At 36.8% G+C, this 14109-nt stretch overlaps 1 protein-coding gene across 1 annotated transcript in view; it reads right to left on the bottom strand.

Annotated features, from left to right (window-relative positions):
- The window catches only part of Adamts12 (ADAM metallopeptidase with thrombospondin type 1 motif 12), a 184440-nt gene that overhangs the window by 114855 nt on the left and 55476 nt on the right, over positions 1-14109 (bottom strand). The window contains exons 9-10 of the mRNA XM_010607722.3: positions 11989-12081; positions 10649-10794 (exon numbers count right to left, since the gene is read on the bottom strand). Coding sequence (XP_010606024.3) covers positions 10649-10794; positions 11989-12081 — 239 coding nt within the window. The remainder of the gene's footprint in view (positions 1-10648; positions 10795-11988; positions 12082-14109) is intronic.

Here is a 14109-nt window from a genome sequence, read left to right on the forward strand (position 1 = left end):
TCACTCTGGACATCAGCATGGGGATTCTTCAAAAGACTAAAACTAGAAATTTCATCTAACCAACTATTTCTCTTCTAGTATCTTCCCCAAAGAGTTAAAGACATCATATTATGGTGATGCATGTATTACCCCTATTTATAGCACTACAATTCATAATAGCTAAATCTTCAAAGCAGCCTGTATGTCCATTAGCAGATAAAGAATATGCTATATATACATAACAGAGTACTACTATGCCATAAAGAAAGATAAGCTTGAGTCATTTTTAGGAAAATGAATGTACCTTGAGACCATAATGTTAAGTGAAAAGAATCAGATACACAAGCCTAAATATCTCATGTCTTCTCTTATATGAAAAACTGAAAACATAAAGAGCAAAATAAGTGGCAGATAATAGGAAGTACAGAGATAGATCTTTCTCAGGTGGGAAGAGGGTCAAGAGATGGAGGAAAGGAAGAGGGAGGGAAGGAGAAGGGGATGCAACAAGGAATTTGCCAACTTCCCACAAGGAAGGTAAACATTATGCCCTACAAACACATACTAAAAAAAAAAAAAAAAAAAAAAAAAAAAATGAAAATGACAGAAATAAACTTACTTCTAAAATAGTTAGTGGATGAACCAATCTATGTTGTATGTCTTCTAAATGTGCCTAAGGAATACTTTAAGTATAGAAAGGGCTTATAATTCAATAAATGAATAATCTTACTTTAGGATACATTATCAACCTTTTCTTTCCTTCACAATACACTCGAGGACATAGCAACTTTCCCGTCAAGAGCATTAAAACAGGAGAAGTTAGTACAGTGAAATTTATGACGGGAAGTGGGAGAATAACGTGCCCTTTGGGAAGGTTTCCAGGTGCTCCACATAAGCCTTTATGACTCCACCTTACTTCATCTGAATGAAAGGTTGCAACTACCACAGTAGTGCAGCATAATAGGGCCAAGAACCTGGAGTGTGAATTTGTCTTTTACTGTTAGTGGTTAGATGACTTGAACAAGTTATTTCTTTCTCCAAGCCACTGTGTGTTTTTTAATTTATGAAATAAACATAACATATTTTATCTCATGAGTTATAAAAATTGAGTGAGACAATACACATAAAGACTTAATATCTCAGAATAAAAATTCAATAAATGAAAGCAACTTTTGGTTTTGTGAATGATTACAAACTAGAATCTATATGTTACTCTGTGCTCAAACTAGAGATAAGAGAAAAATGAGGAGAACAACTACTATCTCTGACTGCTTGTACAGTGAGAGTCTGGAGAAGAGAGATGGCTATGGAATTAAGTCTGGTTGGAAAGGATTCCTGGAGAGGATGGCCCTGGAGGAAAAACTCAGGGCAGAAAATGTGCCAAATGAGCAGTGGAGATAAAATCATATGCTAGAGGTAAGTAGAGCCAGGACATCTTCCCAATGTGCCCAGCTGGTAGTGGTAAAGCCAGGATTTGTACCTTTATCTGCCTCAATCCACACCCTGAGAGCTTATCTACTATGCTGCATTTGGTGACCATGCAGCCCTCTGAGACAGGTACCTGGAATCTTGATAGACTAGCCAAATTCGAGACTTTTCATTTTTTGTGTAGTTCTGTTATACTTTGCTCTTTTTGAATGTCCATGCAATATTCTCTATCTCCCTCCCCACCTTTGTTACTATGACTTGAGTAGATTTCTGTTCCTTGAATATGAAAGAGATTTGACCAAGGCAGGTCACATACACAGCAGGCTCTTTACCTATTGGCCCTCTGTCCAATGAGCTCAGAAGTGTCCTTGGTTATCTGAGGTTAGCCTGGCCTTTACTCTACAGGGACAGGGCAACACTCTGTGACCTAATATCACATTTCCATCCCACAAATATCAGTAATATTTCCTTTTGAGGCCAAACTTTTAGGGTTTTCAGTGTCCCAGACCAAATTCTTAAGGTTGAGAAAATTTTACAGCAAGAAAAAATTTGGAAAATTGTACATTTATTTTGATTGACTCTTATCAGCTGAAGGGTCATACAATGACCTGAATCTGAAACTAGAATCACAGAGCTCAGTGTATGACCACATTCCCATTGGCAACGTTTTTAGTGAATGTAAGCAAACTAGCCACAGATATGATATGAGTTCATTCTCCTGAGAGGAGTCTGACAAATTATGATCTCAGAATGAGAGTTAGGATTATCTCCCAAAGCCAAGTTATAGAATTATCATTCAGTGCCTCCCTCAGTGTCGCTTTTCTGATAACCACAACCAATAGTCACTAACAATCTTCCCAAGAAAATGAGGGGTTGGTAGTGGCTGAATACAGAGAACTGAAAAAATAAGTCTCAGAGCAAATTGTCTGTATTTTCAAATCTCTAAATAGGTATCACATTTCTGATCAAATAGAAAAACAAACAAACAACAACAACAACAACAAAAAAAACCCCAAAAAAACAGCCTGCCTGCGCCACCAGCAGCCCCAGCAAGGAAGGTGAGATTTGGAAAGGCTGCTCCAAGATCTGCTCTCCCCCTGGCCTGCTTGGGCCCATTCAGAGGGACTGGGTAGCCATGCCCTCCCCTGCCTGTGCTGCCACCAGCTCCAGCAAGGAAGGTAGCCACACAGGTGTCCCTGAAACACCCCCCCCGCCTGTGCTCTAAGACCTCCTGATTGTGCCAATCCTTGGACCCACTCTGCAGAGGCATAGGTGGTCATTAAGGGTATTTGTCTGAACTCCCAACTTTGAACATCTCTAAAGAAAGGGCAGGGGAAACTTGTAGTAGAACTGTGTGGAGTTCAACCCTGCAGGAGGTTGGGGAACTATATTTGGGCCTTGCCACCTGAGGTGAGTCTGAGACATAAGGATCTGCCATTGGCTAGCTGAGATCAGCGGACTTGGTTCTGCACATGGCTGCACACATTGTATATTATGACAACAGAGATATAGTCTGAACAAGGCCCTTTAAATTCATTTTTGTCTTTCTTTTCCTCATTCCACTCTGCAAATTCTTTCAATTGCCCTTTCTCCAACTTATTATCTTGCTCTACCATATTAACCCTCATCTCCCTTTCTGTTCCTGCTCCTGCCCTAACTCAGACTTCTATCATTTTTTCTTTTTTCTTTATGTTCTTTTCTTCTGTCATTTTACTTCACCTGTGGGTCCAGAGTTTCAAGGCAAAGTCAGCCCCTATTACTGTTAAGGGGATATATTCTTGTCCTTATTCTTGCACTCTGTCTATCCCCTTTAAATTTAACAGTTTCCTAAATATTGTATGGTGATTCTATGTCCCCTTGGCTTCACTTGAAACCTTCTCCAATTCACTCACTCATCTACTCCTCTCATGCTAACTGTCTAAGACCCCATCCTAAATGGTAAAGATGCTATGTTGAAAAGTGTATTCACTGCAAACATATTTTGGGCTGCTTCTTGATTTTAATTTAATTCACATCGATTAAAGGTGATAGATTAATGACTACCACAAGTGGTCAATTTGCAAATTGTGCTTGATCCTATTGTGTTGCTGATTGTACAAATTGGAATAAAGGATTGTGATTGACCAATGAGTTGTTTTCTTTGATATTATGAAAATGAGAATGTCTATGAGTCATTAGAGACACAAAAGCTAAAGCTCAACTATATCAGGAAGATTTAAGTGATAACCCAGAAATTAAACCAAGGACAACATAACAAAAATAAAAATGAAAAAAACACTTAAGCAAGACACAAAGACAGACTTCCAGTTCACCAATGGCAAACAGTAGAGCAAATGAGAATGAAAAGTCTGATAGTGAACCAGCAGGACACCCTGAACCCATAGCACAGGAAGTAACAAACCAGATCAACCAGGCTCTAGAAAAATTCAAAACAGAAATAATTTCCCAGATAACCATAGAGATGGTGAGCAAAATGAAAGTCATGATTTGAGACTCTAGAACAGAAACTGACAAAAAAGTAGATGAGCTCAGGACCATGATAGGAGCCATGAAGGCCCAACATAAGAAAGAAATGGAAACAATGAATGCCCAATATAGGAAAGAAATGGAATCCATAAAACAGATTCAAACAGATATCCAGGAGATTAAAAACTCTATTGAAATGTACACAACAGAATAAAAGAATGCAAAGGTAGAATCTCAGATATAGAAGATAGGATCACAGTCAGTGACCATGAAAAGAGACGTCTCTTAAAAACAGTAAGGGTTCATGAGAAATTGATCCAACAGCTCCTAGATGATAGAAGAATAACATAAGACTGATAAGAATCCACGAAGTAGCAGGAGAAAATACAAATGACTTTAAAAAGCTGTTCACAGAATTAATGACAGAAAACTTCCCAAACAGAAGGGAAGAATTAGACATACAGGTAAGTGAGGCATCTAGGACTCCAACTAGCCACAATAAAAAAAAAAAAAAACTACACCTAGACATATAATAATCAAGATCCCAGAAACCCAACAGAAGAACAAAATACTACAAGCAGTAAGAGAAAAGAAACAAATCACATGCAAAGGAAAGCCCATCAGAATCACAGCAGACTTTTCAATACAAACCGTCAGGTCAAGGAGATCCTGGAGTGTGGTATTTTAAGTCCTGAAAGAAATCAACCTCAAACCTAAACTGATGTATCCTGCACAACTCTCTTTCAAAATGGATGGGAAAATAAGATACTTCCATGACAAAGAACACCTGAGAAACTTCATGAACACTGAACAAGCACTACAATGAATTCTAAACAATATCCTAGAAAAGGATAATGGAGGTCATAACACCATGAGGCCAAACAGAGCAAATCAAATAGGCAAGGCAAGAAACTAAAAGGAGAGGGGAAAAAGTAAAAAGAGTCAACAAAAGGACAATAATATGACAATAATAAGTCAGTACATATCAGTTATAACCATCAGTGTCAATGGTCTCAATTCACCAATCAAGAGAAATACACTGGCAGAATAGATTAAGAAGCAAAATCCAATATGTTGGATACAAGATACAAGAAACATACCTAGTGCAAAAAGAAGCCCATGGACTGCAAGTAAAAGGGTGGAAAACAATTCTCCATGTGACAGGAGACCAAAAAAGGCAGGGGCAGCAATCTTATTCGCAGACAAATTTCAAACCAAAACTCATTAAGAGAGACAAAGAAGGCTACTGCTTGCTTGTAAAGGGAACAATTCAAGTGGAAGAGATGACAATCATAAACATATATGCAACAGACATTAATGACCCCCAACTATGTAAAACAAATATTAAGTAACATGAAAAATCAAATAAGCACTAACACAATTGTACTGGGGGATCTAAATACCCTTCTATCACAAATGGACAGATTATCTAGGCAAAAAATCAACAACAAAATACTAGAACTCAACCAAGCTTTTGAATGCCTGGACTTAATAGAAGTCTATAGAGTGTTGACCCCACAAAATAAGAATATACATTCTTTTCAGCTGCACATGGGTCATTCTCCAAGATAGATGACATACTAGCTCACAGAACAGGTCTGAATAAATGCAAAGGAATCTAAATTACCCCTGTATATTATCAGATCATCATGCAAGCAAGTGGGAGATCAATAGCATAAGAAACTGTAGGAACTTCACAAACACATGGAAATTGAACACTCTTCTGAACAAGCAATGGATCACAGAGGAAATTAAAGAAGAAATTAGTTTTTGCAAATAAATGAAAATGCCAATAAAACATACAAGTATCTATGGGACACAATGAAAGAAGTTCTATGTGGAAAAGTCATAGCACTGAATGCCCACACTAGGAAAACAGAGCACGCTCAAATAAACAACCTAATGATGAATCTTAGACTACTAGAAAAGCAAGAGCAAGAAAAACCCAAAGCTCGAACAAGAGAGGAAATTATAAAGATCCAAACAGAAATCAATACAATGGAAACTAAGAAAATGATACAAAAAATAAATGAATCAAAGAGTTGGTTTTTGAAAGAATAAATAAAATTGACAAACCCTTAGCTAACCTTATCAAAAAAATGAAAGAAAAGGCTCAGATCCATTCAATCAGGAATGAAAAAGGTGAAGTCACAACAGATCCAACAGAAATCCAGAGGATCATGAATACCTACTTTGAGAACCTGTATTCTAATAAAATGGAAAACACAGAAGAAATGGACAGATTTCTAGATACTTATGAGTTAGCAATGTTGAACAAAGAAGATAAAAATATTTTAAACACGCTAATTATAGTCAGTGAAATTGATAATGTAATTAAAAAATTTACCAACAAAAAAAATCCCGGGTCCTGATGGACTCATTGTTGAATTTTACATGATATTTAGAGAAGAACCCCAGCCTTGACTCTTCAAAATTTTCAATGAAATTGAAAGGGAAGCAATACTCCAAATTAGTTCCTGGAAGCAAGTATCACTTTGATTTCCAAATCAAGGATAGATACAACTAAAAAAAGAGAACTACAGGCCAATCTCTTTAATGAATATAGATGCAAATTCCTTAAAAGATACTAGAAAACATAATACAGAGGATCATCAAGAAGATCATACATCCTGACCAAGTCGGATTTATTCCAGGGATGCAAGGATGGTTCTACATACATAAGTCAGTAAATGTAATACATTATATTAACAAAGTCAAGGACAAAAACCACGTTATCCTCTCAATAGATGCAGAAAAAGCATTTGACAAAATTCAACAACCATTCATGATAAAAAAACCCTGCAAAAAATTGGAACAGATGGTCTATATGTCAATTTAATAAAGGCTATCTATGAAAAACCAATAGCCAACATCATATTAAATTGCCAAAACTGAAAACCTTCACATGAAAATCAGGAACAAGATAAAGATGCCCACTATCACCACTCCTCATTGATATAGCTCTGGAAACATTAACCATAGCAATTAGACAAGAGAAATAAATCAAAGCAATAAAGATAGGAATGGAAGAAATTAAACTGTCATTATTTACTGTTGATATGATACTCTACATTGAAGCCTCAAAAAACTCCACCAGAAGACTACTAGACTTAATTGACACTTTTAGCAGAGTAGCTGGATACAAGCTGAACACCCAAAAATCAATAGCCTTCTTGTACACAAATAACAGACTCACTGAGAGAGAAATTAGGGAAACAATTCCTTTCACAATATCATCCAAAAAAATGAAGCATCTAGGAAACAACCTAACAAAAGAAGCAAAAGACTTCTACACTGAAAACTACAGCACTCTGAAAAAAGAGATCGAAGAGGATATAAGAAAATGGAAAGATATCCCCTGCTCATGGGTAGGAAGAATCAACATAGTGAAAATGGCCATACTACCAAAAGTGCTATACAGATTCAATGCAATGCCAATTGAAATTCCAACACTATATTTCACAGAACTAGAAAAAAGAATCCAAAAATTCATTTGGAACCATAAGAGACCTAGAATAGCAAATGCCATCCTAGGAAACAGACATATGACAGTGGGTATAACAATTCCCAATTTGAAACTATACTACAAAGCCACTGTGATAAAAACAGCATGGTACTGGCAAAGAAACAGACCTGGGGATCAGTGGAACAGACTGGAAGACACAAAAACAAATCCAGATGTACTCGGCTACAAAGGAGCTGACCATCCTCAGTGGAAGAAAGATAGCCTCTTTAATAAATGGTGTTGGAAATACTGGATCTCAACCTGCCAAAGATTAAAACTGGACCCTTATATTTCACCATGCACTAAATTAAAATCCAAGTGGATTAAAGATCTAAATATTAAAACAGAAACACTAAACTTGCTGGAAGATAAGTAAGGCAGAACTCTTGAAGACGTAGGGAGAGATTTTATGGCATAGGATGTAATTGGCAAAAGAAAAGATTTTATGAACAAATCCTCAGTAGCACAGGAACTAGCAGAAAGAATTAACAAGTGGGATCTCATCTTATTAAAAAGCTTCTGCACTGCAAAAGAAAGCATCAACAGAACTAAAAGACAACCTACAATGTGGGAAAAACTTTTTACCAGCTGCTCCTCAGACAAAGGACTATTATCTAGAATACATAAAGAACTCAAAACCATCAGCCCCCCCAAATATAAAGACCCAATTCAAAAATAGGCATCTGAAATTAACAGACATTTCTGAGACAAAGAAGTAAAATAAATATATGAAAAAATGTTCCCCATCACTGGTCATTCGAGAGATGCAGATGAAAACAACACTGAGATTTCACCTCACCCCACAAAGAATGGCTGCTATCAAGAAATCACACAATAACAAACGTTGGCGGGGTTGTGGGGAGAAAGCAACCCTTCTCCATTGTTGGTGGGAGTTCAGACTGGTGCAACCACTATGGAAATCAATATGGAGGTACTTCACAGAGCTGGGACTAGGGGTTCCATTTGACCCAGCCATCCCTCTGCTGGGTACCTTTCCAAAAGAATTAAAAGAATCATATCACAGAATTATATGCACACCTATGTTTATAGCAGCACAGTTTGTAGTAGCTAAAACTTGGAATCAGCTCATTTGCCCATCAATTGGAGACTGGATAAAGAAAATGTGGTTTTTCTGTAAAATGGAATATTACTCAGTCATAAACAATGAGAAATTAGTTTTATTCATAGGAAAGTGGATACATATTGAGGATATACTCCTAAGTGAAATAAATAAATCACCCATGTGTAAATACTAAATAGTTTGGTGTGCATAAACTAAAATAGTACATAAGATCCTAATGATATAATGGACAAAGTGAAATAGGAAGAATGGGGCTAATGGTGTAGGGAAAGTGAAAAGGGTAGGGGAAAGCTAGTAAGGGAAAAGAAAAAATATGAGAAAATGAAAAAATGGAAATGAAGTGTTTGTAAAGGGAGGGGCGGGAGGAGGGGTAAAGGGAGGGCAGGGACAAAGGGAACAAAATGAGAACCAAGACCTGTCATGTAAAGGTGCAAGATCCCAATAATGAGTGTAATTTTACTGTATACCTAAAATGTACCAATAAACTCAATGAGAAAAAAAACTACAATAAAAGATTTCTTTAAAAATAAAATATCCTATCAGAAATGCTTATTAATGAAGTTTTGAAATCAGAGACTTCCAGAAGGATATAATTTTAAAACAACTTGTGTCAGAATTCCTCAAATGTATTCACACACATTCATAAATAACCATATCATAACAGCTACTATTCATTGACAATTTTTTTACAAGCAATACAGTTACATTTATCATTGGGATTTTGTACCTTTACATGATATGTCTTGGTTCTTGTCCTCCCTTCATCCCCTTCACCCTTCCCTATTTACAAAGACTTTGTTTCCATTTTCTTCCTTTTTCACATTTTTTCTTTACCCTTATTTCCTTTCCCCTTCCCTTCCTATGTTCCCTTTAACCACTTTCTTCCTATTTCTCAATTATACCATTTAAATCTTATTTACACTTTATTTTTTTTATCCCAGAGAAACTATTTGGTATTTACTCAAATGTGTCCATTTTACTTGAGTGTAGCCTCAGTGTGCATCCATTTAGCTAAAAATGTCTCTAGTTTCCCATTCTTTATGGCTGAATAGTACTCCATTTCATAGAAAACCACGTCTTATTTATCCAGTCTCCAGTTTATGGTGATTTATTTGGGTTGTTTCCAAGTTTTAATTAGCTATTACAAAATGTACTGTTATAAACATGGGTGAGCATATGCAATTGATTGTATAATAGATACTATGTTAGACTCTATAGATATCAATTTCTTAACCTTTAGAAGATTATATTTCACATATATTATAAATATGTATGTATATAATATATGAAGATATATATATATAGTTATGTATGGTAATATATTTATTAATGAAAGAAAGTAATACTTGGGACTGAGACACTGAGGGAAGTGCAATTATTTTTATCATTTGCCTTTTAAAAATGAGATCCTTTCAAGGCAGGCTAAGGCAAATCTAGGTAAAACAATATAAATTCTACTTCCAGCAGGCAATCCACATACACTGTTGACAAATATGCACTTGAGAGCTAGCATATCAGGAAGTTTAAAAAAAAAACTAAGCATATAATATATATTTGGAAAACCAATGTAAACTTTGTTCATACATATTATTATTACAAAGCTTATTGAAAAAATTAAGCAATTTGATTAAAATACAGAAAATCATTTGTGAAATAAGTTCTATGCAATCTATGGCAGACTACACTAAGGTTTAAAAAATCCTTTTCTAATACATTAAAAATAAACACCCTCTAAAACATGCTTAACTATCATACTAGTTACCTAAGGGAAGAATAATATTTTTGTAAAATTGTGCATTCATCATGATTGAAAGAAAGCTACAGTCTTATCTGTAAAATTGAGTATAGCAAATACTCACTGATTGAGTGGGGTTATCTCAAAGGACTTAACTGCACACTCTTCTAGAGGCTTTCCCATCAATTGCACATTTAAAAGAAATTTGTTTTATTACCACAAACGAATCCCCAATGAATCAGCATGCTTGTCTAAGTATTATTAAGATTGTAATGTAAAACCAAAACAAACTAGAACCACTTTTTCCAGTCTTCTATAAATCTTTTGGTTCCTTTTTGTCATTGAAAACCCATTTAATTTTCCTCAAGAGGTGTATGGTTGCAGAAACTATGTTATTCAAGAATAGTCTTTCAGCCCTTGTAGAAGGCAAGGAAGGATATATGCTTGGCTGACTTACTCAGGGTTGTTGCAGTGCCTCTCTGCATTCTGCACTCCAGCCCCACAGGTCCTGGAACAGTGCGACCACGGTGACCAGAGGCCCCAGCCTCCAGGGATGCTCTCTGGTTTCTTCCCCACTGTGATGCACTTGCCGGCCATGCACCACTGCAATGGGAAGAGGCAGGAGCTAAATTTGTCAGAAAGTCCTCCAGAAAACTGAGCCAAGAGCTCTGGAAGTCTAAACTCAATCCTCCCCAGGAAAGTAGGCTTCCTACAGTCACATACAGGATACAAAACAAAGAAGAGCTTATAAAATAGTGTCCCCAGAGTCCCAATTTTTAGAATAAAAGATTTTCAGGGATGAAGAGAACTTCACAGTGTCTAGTCACAGTCAGGGCAAGATTGCTGCTGGGCACTTGGTTAGCGGATTGCATCCTAGAATATGAATCAACAAACTACTTCATTCATCAAGAAAGTCTTGCTACGGAAAGTGTGTCAACTTAGTACACTTAATATCACAGTTGTTTAGTTGATTTAACTTCAGGTGTAAGATCTTTATCTTCATGCAAAGTAAAAAAGGTGAACAAACAAAAATTAAAACAAAAGAAATGAAACTTAGTTGTCAGAATAGCCAAATTTCCTGGAGGATTTGGGGACACTTTATCTGCTAGACTCTTTTTTCACTCATTATTTCTAATTATTGGGGATTTAACCAGGTTCTGTCATCTCAGTGATGGCCATGCTACATTCAAGCTGCATAAAGATACCAAACTCCTAAGCCCTAGGCCCACAACACATCTAACTGGCTTAGGTGAGCAGCATGAGTCACCCTGTTCTCAAATAGTCTGGAGGATATCTAAGGACTCTGGGTTCTTGGGTGCATTACCTTCCTGCTTGGTAAAGTAGGTAGAACTACAAGAAAGACAATGTCAGAAAATGAGAAAAAAGACTATAAATTGCCCAAATCTGATATTTTTGAGAAGAAGAAGTTATGGTCTTGTTCTTCATGGATCTGCGGGATGGAAAGGAAAAATGTCAACATGAAGGCTGATAAAAGGATCAGCAGATAGTTTTGATGAGAACCTCCACAGAAGTTTAGCAGGGAAAGATAGGACAGATGTTTTGCGAATCAAGTGTGGAGATGGGATCAGCCCTCTTCTGACTACTTGCTCCCAGTAAAGGCTCAAAAGCCTAGTGGAAGCACAATCCTCTCTGCGGGCAGTCTGATCATGTGACCTCCTCTCCCTGTTCTTTACCTAGAGAGAGCTTCACCCCTCCCCACAGCCCTACTCCTTAACTCTGCCCAAGGACCCTAGGTCTACCACCCTCCCCCCTCCCTTCCTCAGGACAACGTTTCACCTTCTTCTCACCACATCGGGTCCCGTCGGCAGCAGCATCCAGCTTAGAGCGACAGAAGCCTTTCACTGAGCACCATAGCGTCTGACAAACATTCTGGAAAACAAGAGAGAGATTTTGAAACTTGCACTAAAGCATTTCTCCAGTTATAGTAAAACAGACACACACAACATGTGCCACTGTTGTTAGTGAATAAAAGTAAATCATTAGAGGCCTTACTTTCAACTCTGCTTGGTCTTTGTCATCATTCATAAAACAATGTCTGCAGGCCATGACAGGAGATGTACAAATAAGAGATGAAACCCAGTTCTTAAATTCAGACCATCATTTTTCTGTGTGGGACAACTCATTAAACTTGGGCAGATAACCAATGACATTAACTATCAAAGGCAACTTCAAAACTCGGCTGATTACAAACAGCTGGGGTGTTTACAAACTTGAGCCTGCTCCCTGAAGGAAATGAAGCTATGCCGCTCAGAAAGATTCAGATTATTTGTTCATTACCCAGAGTAATCAGTTTGTTTTAGCTGCATATCCTGTTACTTCCAGCCCTGTGCTCACATGGAAGGATTGACATTACCTTTTAGCTACTTAGAGTTGTTTCTTAGGTCTCTGTTCGGTTCACTCCTTTTCTGTCATTTTTGTACACTCATATTCCATCATTCTAGTCACTGAATACGTTTATTCATCATAAAATTTCAGATTTGAAAAATTTTAGAAAATTCTCAGTGTTTATCTACCTGAATTCTACCTCTCCATTCTCTCATTCCAGAGCCCATGTTTTGTGTTGATGAACTATCCTTTCCTGTCCTTCATATGTTAACTCAGCTTCCACATCTCCCAGCTCTAAATTGTATAAGAACTTGCAGAATTTTCCCTCTTCTTCATATAACTCTTAGAAACAAGCAAGTGGTGTGGGAAGTAAGTTTTCCAGCTCTAAATGACGTTTGATGTTTCCCTTCCATTGTTGTCAAGTCCGCTGTTTCATTCCACTTATTAAATTTTAAGCCATTAACCATGTTTTTCATTTCTAGAAGTTATATCTATTTTTCCTTGTATTTGCCTTTCACCCAGTTTAGTGTTCTTTTGATATACAGATTTCATTTTATGCATTTGTTATTATTTCTATTAAAACTAAGTTATCAAAGGTTCTTGAGGGGCTATTATTTGAAGCTAAGGATTCTATTTTGAATTAGAGGCTGAATTGGGAACTCAGTCAAAAAGTGGGTTTATCGACTGAAGTTTTGTGAACCTTGGTTGGGTGTTGGTTTTTCTAGGGCAGTTTCACCTTTATCCCCAGCCCTTATGATATTATTGGGCCAAATGCCATGATTTTTATTATTTTTTGGCATGAGAGTACTCCAACACTACAGGGTAGAAATTTGAACTCTGACTCAGGATCAAGTTGGCTCAGAGTAAAGAATCTGCAAATGAGAGAGTTATCCATCAGCATTCCCTTCATCTTTTCACAACAGAAGCCAGGATAAGCTAAAAGACTCTTCTCTGTCAAAGCCCTTTGCAAATGGATTTGTTTTAGTTCATCATTTCTGTGCAGAACAGCCCTTTGAAAAGTCCAGCTTTATGTAAGGTTCTTGGCCCTGCTCAGAGAGACATGTCATTGTCGGTTGTCATTCTTATGCTAAAGTCCAAGTTCTTCTGCTATTTCTATATAACCTTAATTTCACACTCTTAGTACTCTCCTTCTTAGTTCTTCCCTGCCTCCACCCTGAAAATTCTTCAACTTTCTTTTAAGCTCACTATGAACTTATAAAGGATGATGTGCCAGGTGAGAGGTACACAGAAACTCTGTACTATTTTTGTAACTTTCTTGGGTTTTAAACTACTTCAAAATAAACAGTTATAATAAAGATGAATGATACTATATTTTTTGATATTTTTATTTTTCTTTTGATAGTGGAAATGACTATGTTATCTTGGCTACAATAAAAAAGAATTCCAAGTCTTCACTAACTTAGCTCCTGAGTAACTATGTACTACACAATACTGCGTGTCAGTGTCAGGGATAATGATTTCCTCAGTGAGTTTAAAATATACTACAAGAGAATATAGATAAGTAAACAAGAAACTCTCTCTCTCTCTCTCTCTCTCTCTCTCTATATATAT

Source organism: Fukomys damarensis, unplaced genomic scaffold (genome assembly GCF_012274545.1).
Source record: "Fukomys damarensis isolate Sample0158 unplaced genomic scaffold, DMR_v1.0_HiC HiC_scaffold_1, whole genome shotgun sequence".
NCBI classification, from domain to species: domain Eukaryota; kingdom Metazoa; phylum Chordata; class Mammalia; order Rodentia; family Bathyergidae; genus Fukomys; species Fukomys damarensis.